The sequence below is a fragment of the Ictidomys tridecemlineatus genome, chromosome 7 (genome assembly GCF_052094955.1).
Source record: "Ictidomys tridecemlineatus isolate mIctTri1 chromosome 7, mIctTri1.hap1, whole genome shotgun sequence".
NCBI classification, from domain to species: Eukaryota; Metazoa; Chordata; class Mammalia; order Rodentia; family Sciuridae; genus Ictidomys; species Ictidomys tridecemlineatus.
In genome coordinates this window covers 162,327,759-162,354,371 of record NC_135483.1, presented here as the reverse complement: position 1 = coordinate 162,354,371, position 26,613 = coordinate 162,327,759, and the positions used below count along the sequence as shown (strand labels likewise).

The window sequence follows — 26,613 nt, the reverse complement described above, 5'->3', positions numbered from 1 at the left end:
AATTTAACTAAAGATGTGAAAGATCTATATACTAAAAATTATAAGACATTGATGAAAGAAATCAAAGATGTTACAAACAAATGAAAAGATATCCTTTGTTCATGGGTTCAGAGAATTAAATACCAATGAAATCTTTCAAAAAAAAATAGAAAAATTCCCAAATCTTTATAGAACACAAAAAAATAGTAAAAACAATATTAAGCACAAAGAACAAACCTGAAGGCATAATTTTCTGGTTTCAAATATATTACAAAGCTGTGCAGCAGAACATCACAGTTTTAATATAAAAACAGGCATGTAGACCAATGGAACAGGATTGAAAACCCAATAATAAACCTGCATTATTTTATAGTCAATTGATTTTCAACAAAGATGCTAAGAATACATAATGAAGAAAAAGATAGTCTCTTCAATAAATGGTGCTGAGAAAACTGAATAATGAGACTGATCCTTACTTAACTCATACCACACACAACAATCAATTTAAAATGGATTAAAGCCTTAAAATATTTAAGTCTTAAAATTATGCAACTACTAGAAGAAAACAGAGAAAACTCCATGACACTGTTCTCATCAATAATTTCTTGGATATAACCTCAAACATGCAGGCAAAACTACAGCAAAAATAATCTAGGCATGGTGGTATATTTCTATAATTCCAGCTACTCAAAAGGCTGAGGTAGGAGGATTGCAAACTCAAGGCCAGTCTTAGTAACTTAGCAAGGTTCTGTCTCAAAATAAAAAATAAAAATGGCTGTGGTATAGTTCAGTGATAGAGTGCCCCTCAGTTCAGTCCCTAGTATTAAAAAAATAATACACACACAGGCATATACATAAAAACATACAAATGGCATTGCATTAAACTAAAAGCTTCTACACAGCAGAAGAAATAAGTAACAGAGAAAAGAGATAACCTATACATTGGGAGAAAAATATTTATAAATCATACATCTGATTAGGGGTTAATATGAAAACTACAAAAGGTACTCAAACAACTCAATAGCAAGAAAACAAATAATCCAATTAAAACTACCCAAAGGACCCCAACAGACATTTCTAAAAAGAAGATATATAAATGGCCAACATCTCTCATCATCAGGAAAATTCGAATTGAAGCCACAATGAGATAGTACTTCACACCTCTTAGAATGGCTATCATCAAAAAAAACAAAAAGTCAGGGTGTGGTGGTGCCTGTCTATAGTCCTGGGAACTTGGGAGGCTGAGGCAGGATGATCACTTGAGTCCAAGAGTTCCAGATCATCCTGAGCAACAGTGAGATTTTTTTTCTCAAAAAAAAAAAAATCTCATTTTGGGCTGGGAGTATAGTTCAGTGGTAGAATGTTTGCCTAGCATGCAAGATGCCTTGGGTTTGATCCTCAGCACTGAAAAAGAAAAAAAAAGATAAAAGAAAACAAGTGTTCAGGAGGATGTGGAGAAAACTTTGACTACTTACTGTTTTTAAGGTTGTAAATTAATATAACCATTTTGGTAAAAAGTATGGATGTTTCTCAAAAACTTAAAAACAGAATTACCACATGATCCAGAAATTCCACTTCTGGATATAATCAAAAGAAGTGAAATCAATGTGTCAAAGAAATATCTGCACTCCCATGTTCACTGCAGAGTTACTCTCAATAGCCAAGATATGGAAGCACCCTAAATGTCTGTCAATGAATAAATATGGTGCGCACGCGTACATACACACGCACACACACACACACACACAATGAATGCTATTCAGCCTTTAAAAAGAAGGAAATATTGTCATTCTTGACAACATGGATGAACCTGAAGGACATTATGCTAACTGAAATAAACCAGACACAGAAAGAAAAGTATTGCATGACCTCACTAGCATGTGGAATCTAAATGAGTTAAATTCATAGAAACCCATATCAGAAGCTGGTACGGAGATTGGGAAAAGGGAAGATGTTGGTCAAAGGGTACAAAGTTTTAGTTAGGTCACTACAGTTATAACAATGTTGTAATTTCAAAGTTGATAAGAGTACATTTTAACTCTTCTCACCACAAAATAAATATATATCTGTATGTATGTATATATGTGCATGTATATGTATATATACACACATATACATAGAAGTGATAGATATGTTAATTTGCTTGATTTAATAATTTCAGAATATATACACATATCAAAACATCACATTGTATATCACAAATATATAAAATTATTATTTGCCAATTAAAAAAAAGAAATACTGAACATCAGAGTGGTTAGAGCACTAAGTAACCAGTGAGTTTTTCAGATTCACCCACCACCAGGCTGTCAGAGTTTCAGAGTCAGAACTCAAAGTGTAAGAATGAAAAAGAATTTATATTCATATAAACCACTAAGAGAGCATCAATCTGGAGAAATCAATTAAAATTAAAGATTTACACATTAATTGGGGAAAAAATAAAGAAAAAGGCTCTCTGGCAATGATTAACTGTTCTTCACCCTTAGTTGAAAAGAATATTATAGTGATCTAGAAGGACAGCTATGGTTTAGCCATACCTGGACTCTCTGAAGTTCTTTAGTCTCACAGGTTTTACTTTATAAAAAAGCCACCTCTTATAAACCTCATAACAAAACTTTCCTTTATAGTTAAATATACCTTTAGTTAACTTCTGGGAGTTACAGATAAGAAAGTAGATATCTGACTCCACTTTACTCAGTTTACTGATAAATGATACAAGTGTTTAAAGAGTCAAATGGTAGGAGTAGGAAAAAGTGCAGGGTGGGATGAGGATTAGCTGTTCATTTATTCTACAAATATTTATTGAGTTCCTACCTTATACTACGCAGCAGGTTCTATATCATATAGCCTGTGTTTTAGTAGTTGTTCATGGTAAACAGTATAAATATACAAGTAAATTAATTTTATAGGAAAATGTCCAACAAATGAGATATTGCTCTAGTGTAGGCCATCACTACAACATCCTCTCCAAGTCTAAGTATTATATTCCTGATAGAGGAAAAGAGATCTGAGCTGAACTTTTTGCCTCCTTAAGGCATATTTTTTTAAATATTATCTCTCATCTCTCCTGTTTCAAACATTCAACCATTACAGAGAAAAAGAAAACCCCTAGAAATTCCCCCCAAATGAAGCAATTGGTTAACAGACCTGGGAACAAGAAATAAATAAAACAGAAGCTGAGGCATCTTCTAAACTTGCCTTTTTGTGTTGTTTTATCTACCAAGTTAAACCACTCCCTGGTCTGGCCTGTTTGCACCTGGCAACTTCTTCTGCGCTTTGGACAGTAAGTATATAAACTTTCTTCTACTGGCTGCTTCTCCCACTAGATCACAGGCTGCTACCAGGACTTGCTACCCAAACAAGAACCAGACCTTAATCATTGCTATATTCCATGCCACAGCACACAGATTGGCCCAAAAGACCTATGCAGGGGTTATCTAGTTTTATAAGCTAGGAAGCACACCAAAATGGTTATCAAGAAAAGGAGAACTTAAAGTAGATTAGTCATTAGAATCTGAAGCTAGAAAACTCAGGAAGCAAGAAGAGGGAAACTGTCAGAAAGAGAAGATAAGCAAAAAAGGAGGACAGGTTTGGGTAAATCTTGGGGGGGATATAAAAAGGGTTATGGTTTGGATATGGTTTGAGTGTGTCCAAAAAAAATGTATGTGTTGAAAATGAATCCCCATTGTGAGCTATTAAGAGTGGAAACTTAATCCAACCATGGTATTTAGAGGAAGGGCCTTTGGGAGGCAATTAGAATTAGATGAAGTAGACCCACATGATTTAATATGGATGGCTCTACACAAAGAGGGAGAGTGTCAGAAGAGACACACACCTTCACTCTATGCCTCTTGCCATGGAATGTCTCACACCATCTCAAGACTCTACCAGCACGATGGCATTCACCATATGTGGCCCCTCAACCTTGGACCTCCAGAGCTATTAGCCAAAAGAAATCCCTTTTCTTTACAAATTTACCCAATCTGTAGTGCTCAGTTACTGGGACCAGAAAATAAACTAAGACACAAAACTATCCTCTGAATACACTAAAGGATAAAAGATGAGAATCACTGGGATACTAGCAGAAATGAGATGTTTAGGCTTGCCACTTGTTTATATTACCTTTGTAAATGGCATCTCCAATATCTAAAACTGAGGCTTCTAAATGATCCTTACCAATAACTCTCCATCATTACCCATGACCAATAGCCTCAGTCCTCACTGGTATCTCCTTAACCCTTTGAGCATTTTATTCTCACTCCTGTTACCTCTGTTGAAAGCACTTGAGCCATTTTCTTCTCCTAATTCAAGTGTTTCCCCTGCTATCCCTCAAAACCTCTTCTGATCTATCTTCCTAAATTTTGGCTCTGATTACATAACTTTATAGTTCAGTAATCTAATGACCCTAATTTGCAAAGGTCTCCAGAACAAACTCCTTATTGCCATAGTGCAAGTAACAACAGAGTACACTGTGCGTGAGTACTGGATTTAAACAGAATTAAGTTTTGAAAACTGTATCCAACAGTCACTATTAATGTGGTAAGGGTCACTTTTACCTCTCAAAGGTTCAAATTTCAAGTAAGAAAAAAGCATAGACAGTGAAAAAGAGAAAAAGAAGATTTTAAAAGAATGAGTCTAACACAGTGTTGGTTACACGATAGAATCTTAATACCTTTCCTCCAGTTTTTCTGTTTACACCAGAAAAACTTTGATAGTGCTCTTACCCAGCATTGGCCACAATGTACCATGATACCTTCCTCTGTGGGCCCAGATTCCTCCAACCATAGTTTATATATCATAGTTTATATATTTTAACTTTATTCTGATTGTATTCTATTTATTATATGCATATTCAGATATAATTACTATTTTGAGAAGTCTTTTCTCCTCTCATCTTTTTTATTTTCCAAGACAAGGTCTCACCATGTTACCCAGGCTACCCTTGAACTCACAGTATCAAGTGATCTTCCTGCCTCAATCTCCTGAGCAACTGGGACTAGAGACATCTACCATCAAGCCTGGCCCTTCTATATTTAAAATGCCTTGAGAACAGAGTTTGATCTTCATTTCGTGTCTTCCATAGTACATTCCACTATGTACTGAGCAAAATAACAGTTCTATAGATGTCTACTAAATTGGATTGAGTTGTAAAATTTTATGTGATTTATCCAATTTTTAAATCAGAGCTTCCTCTTGGTGTAAGAATTTAAAGGTAGGCAGAAGCTGGGTGCAGTAGCACATGCTTGTAACCTCAGTGGCCTGGTAGGTTGAGAAAGGAGGATCCAGAGTTCAAAACCAGCCTCAGCAATTTTGCAAGGTCCTTAGCAACTCAGCAGGACTCTGTCTCTAAATAAAACACAAAAAAGGGCTGGGGATGTGGCTCAGTGGTTAAGCACCCTGGGTTCAATCCTCAGTACCAAAAACAAAGGAGGAGGGGGGTAAAACAGAAAATTAGCATACTGTCATACAATATATCCCCCTAACACCCAAGGAGGTCATGGAATACACTCTTTGTTCCCTGAATTTTGTTAATTTGCATCAGACTAAACACCTACTATGGTAAATAAATTATTTTTAAAGGATACAGTCTTGAAAAATAAGTGTTTTTAGTCAGAAAATAAAGACTTCAACATAAATTCGTATAGTAATATCTGCTCAAATCCATCATTATTAAAACTAGAAAAAATGTCCAAAGAACACCTAATTGTATTAAACAGTAAATTTATTATGCTCCAGAATGAAATTTTATCTGATATTTCTATATTGTTTCCACAGAAACTAAAACCTGAGAAAAATGAGTGTGTGTGTATATATATATATATATATATAAAACACAACTTTTAGGTTGCTTCATCTAAAATGAACAAAAATTGTTTCCCATTTTATTTTGGGGAAATAATATGAATTTTTAACCCATCTTGAAAATAAAACAACACGAAATCTAACTTTACGATAGAGATTGCCAAAGTTACCATTTATACAACTTTTAAACAGATGTTTATGTTTCTGCTGATGCTTTAAACGTGGCAAAACTATTAAGATCAAGAGCAGGGTTAGAGACCCAGGGTTAAATCTCCTATAGATTTAGACCTTTACCAAATTACTCACCCTCCAGGTCTCTGTTTACTCACCTGTAATATTATAATGGGTGTATCTATCTGTCTGGCGGGTTGCTGTGGGAATGAAGTGATTTAAAGCATTAAGCCTTAAACAAATTTCTTGATGATCCGTTGTAATAATTGAGAACCCTTATTACATAAATTTATCTAATAATTTGCCTGCCACTTGAAGATACACATAATCTCGGCTACCTTTTAGAAATATTCTTTGCAAAGCCGTCTTTCAAAGGAAATCCCAAAGCCACGGGAGGTTGGAGCCGCTGCTGCAGGGCAGCAACTCACGCGCGTGGCTTCGTCACGGACCCGCTCCCGAGGACGCCACTGCTCCGCGGCGCTGAGCTCGGTAGCGGCCCAAGGAAGCGGCTGGGCGCGGGCCCGGGACTGGCGCCCTAGCCTGGACCCGGCTGCGCGGCAGGTCCCAACCAAGCCGCCCGCGCCGCCCCGCCCGCCCGGCGGGGATGAGTGACAGCGACAACAGGTGCAGCGTGGCGTCTGCGACTTCTCCGGAGTCCCCGAGTTTGGCGCGTCAGGCTCGGGGGTCAGAGTTTGATTCTGAAAAGTGTCTCCCTCGCCTCTCACCAGCCTTCAGAAGTCTCCCCTTCTGGCTTCTTGCGCCTTAATAAAGCCTTGAAGTCACCTCAACCTCTCAAAACGCACCAGTGGAGGACAGTGAAAAGCGTGCGGTGCATGGAGCTTTGCATTACCGTTCGCTCTCTCTTCCCCAACCTTCGGAAAGCCAACGAGAGCGGTTCCATAACCGAGCCCTCGATCCGCATACCCCACTCCCGCCTCAACTTGTTGCGCGCCCTGCCCCTGAGTGGTGCCGCCTTGGAGACCTCGCCGATACTCGTCCGCCCGCCCGCGCCCCTCCCGGGCTTGCAGCGCCCGCCCGCACTGAGGCCTGCTGCCGGAGGCGACGCCGCCAGCCCCTCCCCATCCCCCCCAGGTGGCAGGTTCAGGCCCCGGGTCCGAGCCTGCGCCCCTACATCTGCCACCGCCGTCGTCGCCGCCAGGGGGAGAGTCCCAGAGGGAAAACGTGGCGTGGCTTCCTTGGTGTGAAGGTGCCTTCAAACTTTAGGTTTCTACGCCTTTAGCCCGTGTTTGAAGAGCGAAGGGGAAGATGGAGACCGAGTCCGGGGCGGTGAGTACGGCGACCGGCGGGTGCCCTGGTGGCGGGGAAAAGGAGCCCCTTGGGCCCCGTATCTGAGGGCCTGGAGGGGCGCACTTGAGAGCATAAACGCTCGCTGTTTGGTAAGAAACATGGCCCGGGTGCCCTACTGAGTGCTGCGAAGAGCCGCCCGCCTGCAGGCCTTGTGGGGTGGTGGCGAGGGTCCACAGGGTCCACAGGGCCTGGGCGGGGTGCGGGCGGGCACGCCGACTGGGGGAGCCTCAGAAATGGAAGGGAGACCGCGAGTGGCTGAGCCCTGTGTGCACCTGGCGGAGTCTCGGCAGATTAAAAACACTTTCCCGCCGAAACTGCGCTGGGCTGCGCCTTTGACGCTCGCTTCTTCGGGACGACTCCTAGCCGCCCATGGCTTGAAGGAGCTGCCAGGCAGTCGACGCCTTCACTCCCTGACTGGTCAGTGGGACCTGTAAATCCCGAGAGACCTGGGAGGATGCAATGGCCCAGGCTGAAAAAGGAAGTCTGGCATGGGGTGCACGTCCTGGCCCTGTCAGACTCGGGAAGCCGGGCGGGAGACGCGAGGCGACAGGCTAGGAGCCGGGCGGACCTCCCGCAGGCCTGAAGGGCAGCGGTAACGTGCCGCCGCGCCCCGCCCCGCGCCCAGCTGGCAGCCAATCAGCACGCACCGCGTGAGGGCAGAGGCCTGCTGCACACGAGGCCGGCGGCGGTGTCGGTGCCGTTGAGGGTTCCCGCCACTGCTGCTGGCGGGTTTGCCCGGCAAAATTTCTCGCTGGTTAGCCTTCTTTTCCCTCCCGCACTTTGGTGGGGAGGGGGTGGATCCTCGTGGCAGTACCCAAGTCCACGATGACCTGAGAGAACCCGAGGAAGTTGTCGCTGCGGCCCTGTCCCCCAGCGCCTCCACCTGCTGGCCTCGGAGGGGAAGGAGCACCGAGGCCGTGATTGCGACGGTTAGCCCGCCCTCTTCCTCTTGTCTGTGCAGAGGAGGTGATAGATTTCAAGGTTAATTCTCAAGGCCAGAAGGCAGTGAGGGCACATAACTTTGGAGAATTTTAATAAACCCTTTAGGGCTAGGAGATTTACGAAGCGGGGACCTTCTCTTCTAACTCAATAGCAGCCTCTCTTGGCTGCTTTCATACACTTGCAAAATTGTTGCCAGCGGAATTCGAGGCTTTGTTGTTTAATTCATTGCTAATCCCGGAAGAATTTAGACGTTGCCTCTACCTGAGCCTTGTTACTGCTAAGATTAAAATATTTTCTAGGATATTATTCGTATTCTTTAGCTCTCATCCAAATGAGAGATCTACGTTTCGCCAGCAGATCTCTCCTGCTATGTAATGTCACTATTTTCGGTGCTGTCCAGAAGAGAAAAGAAAAATACTGGCCCCCTGTCCTCGTGAATATTACATTACGGTGGCAAGAGACAATAAAATTAATAAGTAAATTATTTGGTGTGTTAGAAAATGTTCAGTGGTAAGAAGAAAAAAATAGGCAGTTGGAACGCATGGAGCCTTAGAGACTGGAGAATGAAATGAATTGAGTTGTAAAAAGTTAATGTTTTTCTTTCCTCAATGAGTATGCTTTTGTTTCTTAAGATCGGAAATAAGGAGGTCTGTTCATTTTTGTTCATTTCATTCCTCGATCTGAAAAATAATGAAGTTTTATTTACTTAAACTTGTAAACAAATGATTCACCCATTGAACTCTTTGTTTTTAGGAAGAGAATTTTGTGAAAACTGATTTTTTTTAATTTAACAAATAAGTAATTTCTACACTGTAAACAAATCGGTTGAGAGACAAGGTTGTATCTACTATAACTGTTAGGTTGTCTGGGAAAAGTAAAATTATGCATCACAAAATCATCCATTCTGAATACTATATCCTACTGAGTAAAGTGACTAATGTTATAAATAACCTCCAACTGCTCAGAGAGGAAGCTAAGATTGCATTCCCATTGAAATTAAACATAGTAATTGTTAAATGTAATGCAGTCTGTTGTTTGTTTTAAAAGGTGTTTATGAACTTAGGAATTATATCTTTTTCCTCTTTAAGACTGAATGGGAAAGATAGGTCCATAAGGTTTACCCTATAGCCCACTGGCCACACTGGCTTAATTACTTATCTCTACATCTTGTAGAAATTAATTTAGGGATTATGGTTTTTATTGGTCAATGAAGTGAAAAAGAAAAAATCTACTCCCTAAGTTGGAAATTTGTTTTCATGTATTTGTTTCTCAGAGAATTGGAATTATAAACTTCAGTCTTTTTGAAGCACTCATTTAGTATGTTAGACTATTCCTAAATGGAAAAGAATTAGCAAGTTTTTAATAAGATTTTCTTCAAAATTATATTCTCAAGTCATTTTTTTTCAGTTGTACCATACAAGTCTATTAGCTTACCATTGTGCAAAGGCTCATACATTGATGTGTATCTATTAAATTTAAATTAGGTCCTCTAACTTAGAATTGTGAAAATATGCATATATACTAAGATTAATTCCTTGGTATTAATTAACCCCATGAGTTATAAGTATGTAATTTCCTTTTTTTTTTTTTACAAAATCAGTTCAATCTTCTAATACACAAGTACATTTAAATTTTTGATTTTTCAGGCTGAAAATGGTGAACTTGAATGTCAGAGTTTATTAACTTCTCAAGGCCCTTTAGCCAAAGACCACCAGGAGTACACCTATAATTTAATAAAGTTGGATCTATTAACTCATTGGAAGAAGGAAGAAAGTACAGCATGGGAACACTCAGTGGGCAATTTTTAGGGGTTCAAGAAGAAGGACTCTATCTTTGAGTGCAAGTTGTCAAGAAGTGAGGGTATTTCTATGATTGAATATATTAATTCTTATCTAAAAAATCAAGGCTCAAGCTATGATTGATAAACAAGGAACAATCACTCAAATCAGCTAGGATAGAGGGATGTTTGGTCATTCTTCTGATTTGGGAAATGCTTTTGTTTTGTCAGTGTACAGACCTGATTATGGAGTGGTCTAGTTTTTATGTTGATATATCAGATAGAGTGATCTATGATGTTGGTGTTCCATTAATAATATAACACACCATAATATAACACACCATAGCCTAGCAGTTAGTGCCAGGCCAGCTACCATCTATCTAGGGCTGCTTTTTTCTTTCTTTAACTTCTTTAAGAGTTTACTAGTCTTCCTTGATAATTAAATAGTGTATTTAATGATAATTACTAGAAAGTATATTTAAATAGCATATTTAATAGTTAAGAACTTGTCTGTAGTAGATTCTTAGTTTTCCTTATTATTTGTTGGCCCTAAAAGCTATTACCTCTTAATCATAATCTTCATAATATTAGAATAAAAGTGAAATGTAAAATACTACATTTTGCCTAAATGACATCTTTTGAAAAATGTTTACAATCTGCATTGGAACTTATATCTAGTGCTAAAAGTTTAAAAGAATTTTATTTTACAGCAAACATCAAATCAGACGCAAACAGATTCATTATCTCCATCCCCTAATCCTGTGTCACCTGTGCCTTTGAATAACCCAACAAGTGCCCCAAGATATGGAACTGTGATCCCTAATCGCATCTTTGTAGGAGGAATTGACTTTAAGGTACCTTTTATGCATGCAGCATACTATATTTACTTGATATTGATTAGCAGGTTTCAGGTCATCTTAATATAAAAATTTTTGATAATTATGTAAGTTAAATGAACATGTATAATTTTCCAGTTCCACATAAAAGAGAATTGAGGCTCATTCACCTGGCTATAGTCTCCTGTCTATATGGTGACAGAATAAAACTAGCATCTGCTTTTCTGACTCAAACCCCATTTTGTTCATGTCATCAAAACACACTAATATACTTTCTTGCATAATACTCCAATTTTCAAAATAATGGGTGATTATAATTTTCAAAAGACTCACATTTTTTTAAAAAAACTGTATTATATATAAAACCCCATTTCTTTATCCCTACCTTATTTCAGGTTCCTCAGCAACCTCCCAGACTTCAATCTGTTGCAGATAACTTTCTGTGATAGAATTTAGGATTTGATAACAAAAAAATGCCTATACTGTCAGAAAAATGCATAACAATAATAATTACTTAAATCAAGTAATCAGCCATTTCACTTACAGTAGCAGAGTTGAGAGATAATTTTTTGCACCTCCATATGGGAGGTGATAAACACCTATAAGAAAGGCATGCATGAATGTTTTAAGTTGAATATCTCTTACTTCCAAATGGATATATGGAAGTATTTCTAAGTTTCTATATTACATATGACATAGGTAATGTCATATGACGTACGTAATGTCATATGACATAGCGAATGTCTCTGACAAAATCCTTTTGGCCATTAGATGTGATATTTGACATTTATAACATTATTTCTGCATAATCAATCTGTCACAATTTATTTTTTTTCCTGCTTAAGAAAAATGTCACAGGGTGTCTGCCAAAATAATGAGTCTTAAGTATACTTTTCATTAAAAATAAAAAGGGCTGGAGATAAAGCTTGTAAAGTGCCTGCCTAGTATGCATGAGGCCCTGGGTTTGATACCCAGTGCTGCAAAAAATAAAGAAGAAAAGTTTTGTCGTCGTTATTATTGATGTTGGTTTTTTAGTACTGGGGACTGAACTTTTGCACATGCTAAGCAAGTGCTGAACCCTTAAGCTATGTCTCTAGCCCATTAAATGTTTAAAGACTTTCTCTGTCTGGAAAATATTAATGACTGACCAGAAATACTCTCAGTTCAGAATTCATTTATATTACAGCATCATAGTTTATTTTTAAAGTAAGTTATCAATAAATAAACATTTGTATAGTCAGGTTATTCTAAGTTACTGAAACCCAACAATATAAACTTTGGAGGCCATTGTTACAGTGAAGCCTTTGCTTTAAGGTAACTGCTATGGTTCCTTGCATAGTGTTTCCCTAATATCTTTCAAAACCATAGATAAATGCCCTCAAATATATAGTTAACTATAGTGGCCAGCGTCTCAGACTTTTTTAAACTCTTATTTTTAGAAGCCTACTGAGAAACTTAGAAATACTTTCATGTATCCATTTGGAAATAAGGGATATTCAACTTAAAACATTCATGCATGCCTTTCTTATAGGTGTTATCACCTCCCATATGGAGGTGCTAAAAATTACCTCACAACTCTGCTACTGTAAGTGAAATGGCTGATTACCTGATTTAAATAATTATTAGTGTTATGCATTTTTCTGACAATATGGGCCTTTTTTGTTATCAAATCCTAAATTCTATCACAGAAAGTTATCTGCAACAGATTGAAGTCTAGGAGGTTGCTGAGGAACCTAAAATAAAGGTTGGGATAAAGGAATGGGGTTTTATAATATAGTTTTTTTTTAAAAAATCTGAGTCTTCTTAGTGTTTAATCATTATGTTTTTCTGTCCTTATCCTCTCATGAAGAAGTAGAATATAGTGAGTCTTTCACCAGAGAATAGTATGAATTAATTTTTTAACCACTAATAATAATCCTTATTCTAGCATTAATTTCATTTTGTATTTATTAGAATAAAAGACATTCACTTAATCTTAGATTAACTTAATAATTGTCATCATCCAGCTTAGCAAACTTTTTGTTACCAATTAAAAAGTGATAGTATACTTAAGTAGTGAAATAGTAGTAGAACTCAAAGGGTGTAACTCTGCTCTAAGACCTTTTTCCTATATATAAAGATATTTCTCCCAGAGATGTTTATTCTTGAATGCAGACAGTTGCAACTAAACCAGAAAATGAAAGCACTGTGAATATAGTGTGAATAATCTAGGAAAATATGTTTTAAGTCTGTTATTAGACTATTTCAAATAAAAACCACAGTATAAAAATCATCTTTGTACATGTTTTATACATTATAAGTCTAACTTATGATGTTATTATTTTAAATACCATCATAATGTCTGAATTTACTGAAATGTATGTTGAATACAAATAAAGTATCTAATAAATTTAAATCCCATAGTTAGTCCATTGTTATCACAAATTAAGTTCAAGTAATTGTGGAAATATATTTCTTTCCTAACCCCTAACTTTTCCTGGAGACTATGTTGATAATAATAAAGTGACTGGAATAGGCCAATGTTACTTAGTTTTATTGTCATACCTGTCAGCCTTCCTGAGCCGCAAGATTCAATAGTAATATGTCCTTACTGTGATTATAGCATGTCTAATCCAAATTTGTGTTTTCAAAATTTGTCAACTAGAGAACAAGAGTGACCTAAAGATTCTTTTAAATACTGAGCCTTTTTTAAAAGTTTAGAATAAGTCAGCTTAAATTGTTTTTGTAATAGTTTAACAATATAGCTGCTGCATAAAGCAAAGGATTTGTATTTATTTTAATGACATAGTAGTTTCAGAACTGTTTTAAGGAGAGACATTCTTTAACAATAGTATTGTTTATTTATAACTTTTTCTGTGTCCAAAACATATGAATTGTTTCATCTTTTATTACTTAAAAAGGTTTCCTAATGTTTTCTTTCTATGCCATTAGACAAATGAAAATGATTTAAGAAAATTTTTTTCCCAGTATGGATCTGTAAAAGAAGTAAAGATTGTAAATGACAGAGCTGGAGTGTCCAAAGGGTTAGTATCATTACAGATAGTATATAGAATTAACAGTTGTGTTCTTATTGAATTATTAGATTTTTTTACTAATTTGATTTAATTTTTTCTTTTTTTTCTTTTTATTGATTCATTTTAGTTATACATGACAATAGAATCTGTTTTTATAAAATTATACATGCATATTTATATCATTCTAATTAGGTCCCCATTATTGTAGACATACATGATGGTGGGATTTGCATAGGTCTTTTCAGATATGTACATAGGAAAATTGTCAGATTTATTCCACTGTCTTTCCTATTCCCATCCCCTCTTATTTCCCTTCATTCCTTTTTGTCTAAACTTCTCTTTTTACTCTATCCCATTATTGTGGTAGGTTTTTTTTTTCAACAGAATTCCATCCCCTCTCTTTTTCTTCTACCTTTCAGTCTATTTACGTGTATTAGACACTTATGTGTGTGTTTTAGTGGGATGGGAAAGAATACTATAATTTTCCTTTATTTATTGGGAATGTATGTTGTGTAGACTGAGGGCCCATTCAGTGTTAAACAGCAAGCACTTAATGTTGAGAACCAAATGTATTGGTAGCTATGGGACCAGAAGCTTAAAGATCAGATACTTAATGAATATTCTCCCTCCTTTAGATTATTATAAAATTTTATTTAAAAACAGCTGACTCCAAGGAATGTCTTTAGATTGTGTCTGAGAGACCTAATTAGGGAACTAATATGAGAAATATAACTTTAATGAGAATGATTTTTAATTGTCATATCAAGGAGATTGAAAATGAGAAGAAAGCAATAAGGTGTGTCTGGAAATGTGTAGAGCTGTTTCAGTAGATTGCTGTGTGTACAAAAGCCAAATTTTGGAGAGGGGAAAGGTAGTTCACATAGTGCATTCACATAATGAATTTTACTGCAAAGGTAAAATAAAAGAGAGAAGGCAGTGGAGACCAGTGAAGGATTCTGTTTATTTTATAGAAAGAGGGACAGGACATGAATATTTACAGACACAAAAAAGGACCAATGAAATAGATACAAACAATATTAGTGAGAAACAACATATGGCAAGTGAGTATTCTGGAAAAGATGGGATCCTATTCTTTTGTTTGTTTGTTTATTTTATTTTATTTTTTTTATTGGTTGTTCACAACATTACAAAGCTCTTGACATATCATATTTCATACATTAGATTGAAGGGATTCTATTCTTTATAGGTTATTTTTAAATAGATGAATATTTCCTGATAGTGCCAAATAATATTCAGATGAGTTGAGATTATCCTTGTTTTGTTTGGCTATCATAATTTGTATTATTTTGTTAATATCTAATTTCTATTATTGAATAATGCACAAGGAAATGTAAGCTGTATTTTATGCATTTTCCACTGGATGGTGTACATGTTCTACAAAAAAAAATAGTGTAAAAAGAGTTAACTCTTATCTAATGTTTGGGCAAACAGATAAAGAGAAAGTCCTTTATTAATAAAGAAACATTACCAGGTGCAGTGGTGCATACCTGTAATCCCAGCAACTCAGGAAGCTAAGTCAGGAGGATCATAAACTCAAAACCAGTCTCAGCAACTTTTCAAAGCCCTAAGCAATTAAGTGAGACTCGGCCTCAAAATAAAAAGGGCTGGGATGTGGCTCAGTGATTAAGTGCCCCTGGTTTCAGTCCCTGGGAAAGAAAGGAAAGAAGGAAGGAAGGAACTTTAAATATGATAAATCATTAAAAATAAAAGGAAATTAAAGGCTATTTTTCACTACTCAAGAATTTCATTATCTAAATAGATATTATGTTTTCTTAGATTTGGGTTTTTTATTCCTTTTAGATATACATAACAATAGACTATATTCTGACATATTGTACATACATTGAGTATAACATTCTAATTAGGATCCTATTCTTGTGATTGTACATGATGTGGTGCTACACTGGTCATGTATTCAATATAAGGATGGAAATTTATGTGCGATTCATTCTACTGCCTTTCCTATTTCCCATCCTCCCCCTTCCCTTCATTCCCCTTTGTCTGCTCTAATGAATTTCTATTCTTCCCCTCCCCACCCTCCCTTGTTGGGTTAGCATTCCACATATCAGAGAGAATATTCAATAGCCTTTGGTTTAAGGGCACTGGATTACTTCACTTAGCACAATATTCTCCAGTTCCATCCATTTACCAGCATATGGCATAATTTCATTCTTCTCTATGTGTATATATATCAAATTTCAGATACACTTTTATTGTTTCCTTTTTCCCTACCTAATTTGTTTTTTGGAAATGGCATAACTCATATTTGTATCTTGAACATTATATGAATTATATTTGTATGGAAAAAACAAACATAAAAGCTAGGTTGTATACATTTTAACTGATACTATTTGGGAAACTTACTAATAACTGTATAATCAGTTTATATATGCCAATAATAATTAATACATTTATACAATCTTTTACCAATACAAGAAATTTTATTGTGCTTAGATTTTTAATTTTTTTAAGTTTTTTTCTACTTTTATTCCTCGAAAGTCAAACTTTTGCTACTTTAAAGGAGATTATTGCTTCAGACCAAAATTCATTACATTCCAATTTTTAAACCAGAACATGAATCTCATAATTTTCAACTCAGGAGTGAAATTGTTTCAAGATCCCTGGTTTCTTCCTTTTATTTTCCTTTCAGTGCCCCGACTTATGTTGTGAATGATTCCTCTAAGATTCCTATGCTGTTACAATATAGAAAGAGGCTTACTCCTACAGTGACCTATCCTTAAACAAACAAACAAACAAAAAAGATTATTTTGGTATAGGACTGGGGATGTAATCAGTGGTAGAGCACTTACCTAGCATGTGTAAGACTGAGTTTAGTCCCCAGCACTGGAAAAAAGAAAAAGTTTAATATAACTAATGTAATGTTTTAAGAAAATAATTATTAATGATGCAATTTTTTTAAGGTATGGTTTTGTCACTTTTGAAACACAAGAAGATGCACAAAAAATTTTACAAGAGGTAAGTTCTTTGATGCATTTAACTTCATTTTTGGAGCATGTCTCCTTGAAACTAATACTTTAAGGTGTTTAATAATAAAGTACAACTACAGTAATGAACTGCTTTTAAAAAAAAAAGTATGTGCCTTGTAAGACTGCCATTGATCTCCAAGAAATGCTGCAGAAGGACAATTTCCAAATCATTACATGACTGTGATTATGAGGCTGTAGTAAAATTCTTTTCATCTGTTTACCTGAACTAATAACTTGGAGATGTATCTTTTGTGAAGTGATAATAAGATCTTGATTCCTAAAAATCACCACAAACACAGAGCAAAATTATCTGAGATTCTTTTTCTTTTTTTTTTCTTTTTTTTTATTGGTTGTTCAAAACATTACAAAGCTCTTGACATATCATATTTCATATATTAGATTCAAGTGGGTTATGAACTCCCATTTTCACCCCAAATACAGATTGCAGAATCACGTCGGTTACACATCCACATTTTTACATAATGCCCTATTAGTAACTGTTGTATTCTGCTACCTTTCCTATCCTCTACTATCCTCCCTCCCCTCCCCTCCCATCTTCTCTTTCTACCCCATCTACTGTAATTCATTTCTCTCCTTGTTTATTTTCCCATTCCCCTCACAACCTCTTATATGTAATTTTGTATAACAATGAGGGTCTCCCTCCATTTCCATGCAGTTTCCTTTTTCTCTCCCTTTCCCTTCCACCTCATGTCTCTGTTTAATGTTAATCTTTTCTTCCTGCTCTTCCTCTCTGCTCTGTTCTTAGTTGCTCTCATTATATCAAAGAAGACATTTGGTATTTGTTTTTTAGGGATTGGCTAGCTTCACTAAGCATAATCTGCTCTAGTGCCATCCATTTCCCTGCAAATTCCATAATTTTGTCATTTTTTAGTGCTGCATAATACTCCATGGTGTATAAATGCCACATTTTTTTATCCATTCATCTATTGAAGGGCATCTGGGTTGGTTCCACAGTCTAGCAATTGTGAATTTTGCTGCTATGAACATCGATGTGGCAGTATCTCTGTAGTACGCTCTTTTAAGGTCCTCAGGGAATACTCTGGTTTCTCTTCAGATCGTATAAATCTTTCGCCTTTTACTAAAGAGATTATTTTTCTTTATGAAAAACTTTATACAAAGTAAGATCATTCATAGAAAAACTTGTACCCTGTAGTTCAGTGTAATAATTTTGAATTATGGCAAATGTAATGTTTAATTTCTTTAGAAAAAGTTAAGAGTTTTAATTATATATTATCAAAATAATAAACAGTTGAATCTTGTTATTCATCGTAGTTTATTCTATAAAGTTGCCCTGAATACTAAATTAGTGAATACTGAACTGTTGCTGTTCCTAGGGGAAATATAATATAAGGTTCCCAAGAACCTCTGGTTACAATATTGTCATCAATCAGTCAGTACATAACCTTGTTTTGTTATGTTTTTATTTAAATACACCCTATTTAATATACTATCGATTCATTAACATTGAATTTACGGCCACCAGCACTATCATTCATGCCTGAATTAAGCACATATAATCCATATTTTCTCTATAAGGCATATAACAGAAACTTGTGCTTAGGACCATAAGCCAGCACTTTAGCATAGCACTATACTTGGAGATCATTTTAAATAACACAATCACTATCAAAAAATGTAAAAAAAAATGCAGCACTAATTAGAATATGAAAAAAAGATACTTTTTTACATTATGAAAACTGAAAAGAAGAAATAACATTGCGTTGTTTGACCTCCACTGGGAACTCATATGTCAGGCTACTCGAATTTTTCACCATTCAGCACATGTTTACTGATAACCTTGAAATCACCACAAGTATTCATTTGAGGTTACAAATAGATTTTGGTAAATAGGCAAATTCATGAATACAGAAGCAATGCATAATGAGGATTGACTATGTTACAAATAAGAAGTTACAGTCAGAATATTGGAACCAAAATTGAGACCCAGATTATTTGATTCCAAAATCTGCCCTTTCTACTATGCCCTGCTGCTTTCAAAAATAGTCTGATTTTTTAAAATTGTTTCTCATTAGTTTTTCTTTGTTGGTGTTAGAAATAGCAATACCAGAATAATTAAGTTGTTTGTTTTTTCTTTATTTTAGGCTGAAAAACTTAATTATAAAGATAAGAAACTGAATATTGGACCAGCAATAAGAAAACAACAAGTAGGGATCCCTCGTATGTATTGAGAACTAATGTATTTTTCAATATTTTTTAATAGTCCTTTCTGAAATATTTATAGAATCTTCTTAAAACCTCATGTTTCTTTCATCTAATAAAGTTGTTTTAGCAAAGTTGGAGGTCACATAAATATATCTTGCCCCAAATGAACCTGTTTTATCTCATCATCCTAGATGTAGAACACCTATAAAAACTTAAATATAGTATAGATTAATAAAATGTGATATACAATATAATTATAATAATAAAAATATAATTTAACATGAATTAATATAATAATATATATAAACTAGATTATTATTTCCAACCTATTTTAATGCACTTTGTCAACTTCATTGAAAGATTCACAGAATGAAAACTTAAGACTTAATGGGTTAATATATCTTAGTTTTGGGAGACTAAGGAAAAATATACATAAATAATGTTGCTTACTTATATTCTGTATAGGTACATCTTTAAAGAAAAGATCTTTTATGATGAAAATATTTAAAATAGTCTATTGATTTGTGATTTGGTAATTTAGAATTACTAATTATAAAATTTTCAAGTTGGAAAAGTAATTTAAAATTCATCAGCAAAAATACTGAAAGTGAAAATATAGAATAGCAGAAACCACTGCATCATATGTACTGTAACCCAACCACTAGTGTCAAAACTATAAGTGTGAAAAATCACTAAAACTTTAGGAATTAACTTATGTCTGTTTTCCTCAAATTTCTATAATGCTTTCAACTTTTTTCTCATTAATTAACTTGTTAATTAACTTCTTGCCTTTAACATTTATTTGAGATATTAAAGAGAAAACATAAAATTACCTAACTTTTTCTTATTTTTCCCTAGCTTTTTCCTAGTTTCTGCTGGAATGTTTAGGTAGTTATTATATCTCTCTTAACAAATTGATGTTTTTGCTCATTTGAGTTGTTCTTTTACTTATGAGTTAACAGAATTAATTTTAATTTTGACTTAGTGTTTGTTAATGTAGCTCACTTCAAAATGGAATGCAGTAAACATGGCAGGAAGCTGATATTTTCAAATTATTGTTAGTTACAAGAGTTAAGTTGTAATATATAGTAACATTTCTTTATCCCATTACCACCAGCAGTAAGTACCAATTAGTAATGTTCATATTTATGATCCACCAGTTGCTAAAATAGAAAATAAATCAGTACTATGTTTAATGTTTTCAAATATATGAAAAGTTTTTTTTTCAGAACTATTCAGTATGAGGGTCAGTATTATGGGTTTTCGTTGATCTCCTTAAATCTTCACAGCAATCTTTGAGATATTATGAGGTCTGTTTCTAGAAATAGAGAACTCACTCTTAGGGAAGTCAGTGTTTTAAAAACATTTCCTCTGAAATACTCCTAAGGCAAAATTAGTCTTGGCCAATTGTGGTCTTAACCCAATACATTATACTGAAATTACAAGTTTTCTTTATTGGGTTTTTTTTTGGGGGGGGGTGGAGGTGGGAGTTGAGGAGGATACCTGGGATTGAATTCAGAGGCACTCAACTACTGAGCCACATCCCCAGCCCTATTTTATACTTTATTTAGAGAAAGGATCTCACTGAGTTGCTTAGTGCCTCGTCATTGCTGAGGCTGACTTTGAACTTGCCATCTTCCTCTCAGCTTCCTGAGCCACTGGGATTACAGGAGTGTGCCACCATGTGCAGCTTACAACTTTTCTTTAAATCTCATGGTTTATATAAAAATTACTTCATGCATAATCTGCATTCTGTTCATAATATCATATTTTATATAAAAATATTTCCTTAAAATAACTGTTTGATTAACATTGATTCTATAGGAACATCACTATATTCACCCTATGTCTTTTCTTACCTCCTGCCATAACATAACTATATTCAAACCTATAAAGTATGAGGTTAACTTAACCACATGGTGGTAGTATTAGCCTTCAAATCTAGGACTGTTTGACCTTAAAGCTATTTTTACCTTTCTACAAAGAAAAATGGGTATTAAAAATACATTTGCAAAATACAAGATATTCTTAATTTTTTCTCAAATCCATTACTTCTTTCCATCTTTGTTACTAACACCCTAGTCTCAGCTATCTACTTTGTTTTCCTTGATTACTAGGAAAGCCTTTCTGGTCCCTATGAATATAATCTTGCTACCTTCCATTTCATCATTCACAAGGCAGCCGTAGTGATCTTTTAGAAGTTCACACTTTATCATCTCATTTCAGCTTGTTTTGAGCTGTTCTTCCCCTTTTCATTTTGTGCTTTAGCCATCTGGCCTTCTCAGTTTCAGAAACCACACTTTGCTTCCCAAACACTGAAATGCTATTTCCTTTGCCAATACCATTCATCCATTCCTTCTTCAAAGCCAGCTCAGCAATAGTTTTCTCACAGATGTTCCATATATATGGAGAGGTTTAATTATATGAACTAATTACTTTATATTACATATAATACATTTGCTATAACAATGATATTACATATTTTATTAATTATATAATTATTATATATAAAATAATATTAATGTCCTTCATAGTGCCCCATATGGCCTAGCATTATACCCTATATCACTTTTTCATACATTATTCAAACATTTAATTAATTGTGTAATTAGCCAATGACTGTCTTCCCTAACTTCTCTGGAGATAAAGATGATGCCATGGCCAGTTTTTAATTTTTTTGTATCATCAGGTCTTAGTTCAATGCCCTTTAATAGTATGCACTAAAAATTTATTTATGTATTTCTCTCTTTAACAGATAAACCATGATTCATTGATGATCTTTGGGGGGAATCCATGAACCTCCTGAATTGTGTGTAAACTTTTGTTTGACTATACATATTTCTGAGAAAAAGGTCCATGGCTTTCATCAGATTCTCAAAAGAACATGATTAAAAAACGCTAAAACACTAAAATACTAGACCCATTGCAGTGAAAATATAAAAGCTAAGAAATGGTAGTGCTACTTAAAATTGTAGTCTAGTACTACTTGAAGTGGTTTGCAAACAATATCAATTCACTTGAGAACTGTTCAAAATGCAAATTCGTAGGCCCTATCTAACTAAATCAAAATCCCTGGAATTTGTATTTGTTTGCTTTTTTTTGTTACAAAATGTACAATATAATTATATGCATTTATATTTTTATTTTTTTATTTATTTTAATGTTTATTGTTGCATTATAATTACACATAATAGTGGGATTTGTTGTGAAATTTGTATTTTAATAAACTATGTAGGTGATTCTAATGTTAAATTTTGAGAAGCACTAATATAGTGGAAGAAGCATTGCTAATTTCAGTAATTTACATAACCTTGCTGGGCCAGTAATCTTAAATTGGCTTATGTAACTTTTTAGTCTCCTCCATGACAAAATTGTGTGTGTATATGTGTGTGTGTGTGTGTGTGTGTGTGTGTGTGTGTGTGTAATCTGATTTTTATTTTCTTTATACCACCTGGCCTGGAAAAAGAGATAAGGACCCCACATTAGCCAAAGAAGTTTCTGGTCAACGTTTGCAATAGCAGTAATTGTAACAAAGGAAAATGGAGATAAAAGAGAGTCACAACATAAGTGAATGATTGCTCTAAACCCAAAGAATTAAATAGGATGGAATAAAACATCTTCAGCAAAGTATACTTCTCCAACTTTACTACCTCCACCATCTTTGAACTTTTACAAATAGAAGGTCTAGCTAAGATCTTAGAAACCTTACTATGGTACCTGAAGTCTTCAAGTAACTAAATTATATGTTTGTAAAAATAATGACTTAGCTGATGATAATGTAAATTCTTAAGCTCCATGTTTCACTACAGTCTGAATTGGTGGATTTTTAATATTTACTAACCTTGACTCCTTTTAATTGCCTTAAGCTAATAAAAGCTACAAATTAATAAATTTGAAAATACATGTTTCATATGGAATTAAAAAAAATACTTGTGGTATCTATTGTAGCTATGTGGTGTGTTAAGATAAATATTCTTCCAAACTATTCAGAAATTACATGTTTAAAAGTTATATTGAACATTTCAATTATTATTATTTAACCTTTGCTTTAGGTTCTAGTGTAATGCCAGCTGCTGGAACAATGTATCTAACAACTTCAACTGGATATCCTTACACTTACCATAATGGTGTTGCATATTTTCATACTCCAGAGGTAACTTCTGTCCCACCACCTTGGCCTGTAAGTAATTTCATTTTAGAAGAGTTTCTCTCTCTTACTATCAAATGTTTTAAAATATTGTTTTATTTCTAAAATATTTTAAACAAATACAAGTAACATAACACCTACTTCCCTACCACTCAAATTTAGTATTTTAAATGTGTTAATATTAACATTTTGCCATATTTATTTAAGTTCATTTTAAAGAGGGAAATAATAAAGTATGATAAATTCAGGTAGTCTCCTTATCCCCATTCCTTTACCCTCTTTTTCTCCTCAGAATATCTTTCCCATTCATTTTATATTTTTACTTCAAATGTATATTCTTAAGCAATATATAATATTGTTTCTTTTTTTTTAATATTGTTTCTTAAACACTATGTAAATAATCTTTTTCTACTCAATACAGCGTTTTGAGATTAAAATATGTTGATCTTTTTTAATTATATCATGTTAATTCCTGTATATCTAATTATTTTAATATTTTATGATATCCCATTATATGATTATACTACAATTTTTATATTCCTTTAGTCAAACACTTTACTTTTTATCTGTTATCAAGACTACATCCAGTAATCTGCCAAAATACATCCTATTGACATATATAACTAAAGTGAGTAAATTTAAAAAAAAGACTACATTCAGATCTTGTATGTGTTATACAAGTTTTTCTATGGCAGTAGTTTTCTAAGGTTTTTCTTAAATCTCTAAAATTTTTTTGAAATATTGTGAAAATCCTCACTCATTTTTAAGAACTTAAGTTTAAATAAATTAGGTATATTGTATATTTGCCTTAAATTCTTTTCTATCAGAACTTTGTACACAGAGCTGGGCGCTGAGGCTCATGCTTGTAATCCCAGTGGCTTGGGAAGCTGAGGCAGGAGGATAATGAATTCAAAGTGAGGTGCTAAGCAACTCTGTGAGATACTGTCTCTAAATAAAATACAAAATAGGGCTGGGGATATGACTCAGTGGTCAAGTGTTCCTGAGTTCAAACCCTGGTACCCCTGCACCCCTACCCCCAAAAAAAACCTTTCTACCCATATATTTAGTTTATTTTAATAATTTAAAATATCCACTCTACAATTCAGAATAAAACTAGTCAAATGAGGAAAACTCAAATAAATGAGTTAATATGTAGCCCCTGTGATGGAGAGTTAAAAATTTAAGTTAGTTCCCTGGATGAAATAAGATGCCATCACTCCTTTGGTATTTCTTAATTAAAAAAGCCACCTTTTTGCTTTGCTTTCTTATTTTTCTCAGGGCATTGCTTTTTTAATTGTGTATTTGTTTGATCCCAATACTATTTACATTCCATAAGAAAGCATAACAAAATCTAGAATAACTGAGAAGTGTACCTGTCTTTGGGGAAGGAAAAAGGTGATGGTGAAAGGGGAGTTTTGAAAAGAAGAACCCAGAGTTTACAGACACATTCACACAGGCAGATCAACTCAAGAAGGAGTTTAGAATCTGAAACTATATGAAGTTTGGGATCTGAAAATTGGTATTCATGCTCATGTACCAATGGAAAATTTTCATGCTTCCATAATATAACTTGGTCTGGACTAGAATATATGTGTAGAATTAAAATTTTACATTCATGAAGTGTATATATATCTTTGGCTAAATGTTGACAAACAGCTTGAAAAACTTTTATCAGTTTACTCTCTGGACAACAGTTCATGAGGGCTCCAATTTCCCCATAATGTACTAATACTTAAAATTACCAGATTTTTACATTTTTGTCAGTATTTTTATGTAACAATATTTTATTTTACTTTCCATTTGCCTAATTATTGGTAAAATTAAACATTACATACACTTAGTGGTTGTTCCAGTTTCCTTGTCTATACCCTATTCTTTGTCCATTTTTCTATTGAGGTAATTTGTTGTCTTTTTCTTGAGTTAATTATATCTAGGTGTAGATTGTAAGTATCTCCTTCTAATGTGTGGATTGTCCATTAATATTGTTTATGTTTTCTTATAAAATATTTATCATTTTTTATCTTTCTTTCAATATGTATTAAATGTTTTTCTTTATGGTTTCAACTTTTAGTATCTTATTTCTAAAAGAAATCATTTAGAACAAGAAGCTAGATAATCTCCTATATTTTCACCTAGATCTTAAATCTCTGGTTTAGGTATTGACTAGTCCAACCTTTCCCTGTTTTGCAGTGAGTCTTCTGCCAATTTCTGTGTGCAGATATCTTTCTAGGCTCTCTTATTCTGTTCCATTGGTATATTTGTTTACCCTATTCAACTTTAATTTTTTTGTTTTTGTTTTTGTTTTTTGGCACCAAGGGTTGAACCCAGGGATGCTTAACCACATCCCTAGCCCTTTTTATATTGTATTTAGCAACAGAGTCTCACTAAATTGCAGAGGCTGGCTTTGAACTTGGGATCCCCCTGCCTCAGCCTCCCAAGCCATTGGGATTACAGGCATGTATCACCATACCCAGCCCAATTCTGTTTTAATTATTATGTCTCTATCTTAAGTCTTGAAAATTGATGGGACAAATCCTCTCACTTAGTTCTTCAGGAATCTTTTGTCTGTCCTTAAATGTTTGCTTTGTTAAGGATAAATTTTATAGTTTAACTTGTTTAGTTCTGTGAAAAAACATTGTTGGCATTCTATAGAATTACATTCAAGATGTAAATTAATTTGAGACATTTAGGTTTTTTGTAATTTTGAATATTCCCATTCATAAGCAAGATATATTTCTCTATTTATTTAGGTCTTCTTTTAGCTCCATGAAAAACTTTAACTCATCTTTTTTTAATTTATTTTTAGTACACTATTATTCTTATTGCTTTTTATGAGTGCTATTTTTTAAATCACATTTCCTAGTAGGTTATTGTTGATGTATAGTAATGCTTCTAATACTTCAGTATTGATATTGTATCAGTAACCCTGCCAAACTCTTATTTAGACAATTGTTTATAATTCAGTATACTTCTATTTCTTTCTGTTCTTTTATTTATTGAGGCTTTTTCCCTTTGAGTTATTACACTGACAGGATCTCTGCTACAGTATTGATGTGATTACATCATAACTTTGTTCTTGAAAAAAGGAACAAGTTTGGTAATTCACCATTCATCTGTTTCCCTCCCTCCCACCCACCTCCCCTCTCCGACTCCCTCCTCCCACCCACCCCGCTCTCACTTTATAGGCCTTTGGAAAATACAGTTAACCAGAATTTCATAACCTTGGTTGGCATTATTGCCATTTGGGTCAGATGATTTCTTGTAGAAAATTATTGTCCTGTAGTTGTAGAATGTTTAAAAATGTCTCTAGCCTGCCCATAGTTATGACAACCAAAAATGTCTCTCAATATTGCCAGATGTTCCCTACAAGGTAAAATTACTTATGACTCATAATTATTGTCCTAAATCAGTTATGAAAGTTATTGTCTATTTTGTCTGCTAAGAG

General features: G+C 34.6%; 1 protein-coding gene across 4 annotated transcripts in view; it reads left to right on the top strand.

Moving 5' to 3' along the window:
• Nucleotides 1-7,098: 7,098 nt before the first annotated feature.
• Nucleotides 7,099-26,613, top strand: part of Boll (boule RNA binding protein) — a 63,642-nt gene continuing 44,127 nt past the window's right edge. For 2 of the 4 annotated variants that reach the window (XR_013424221.1, XM_005324335.4), the window contains exons 1-6: nucleotides 7,102-7,239; nucleotides 10,690-10,833; nucleotides 13,747-13,838; nucleotides 16,772-16,826; nucleotides 18,961-19,036; nucleotides 23,074-23,201. Coding sequence is in view for 3 of the 4 variants with exons in the window: in XM_005324335.4 (XP_005324392.2) it covers nucleotides 7,219-7,239; nucleotides 10,690-10,833; nucleotides 13,747-13,838; nucleotides 16,772-16,826; nucleotides 18,961-19,036; nucleotides 23,074-23,201 (516 nt within the window). In the remaining variant the exon portion in view is untranslated. Of the gene's footprint in view, nucleotides 7,240-10,689; nucleotides 10,834-13,746; nucleotides 13,839-16,771; nucleotides 16,827-18,960; nucleotides 19,037-23,073; nucleotides 23,202-26,613 lie in introns of all 4 variants that reach the window. The other 2 variants (XM_040294659.2, XM_078017798.1) reach the window with 2 other exon arrangements.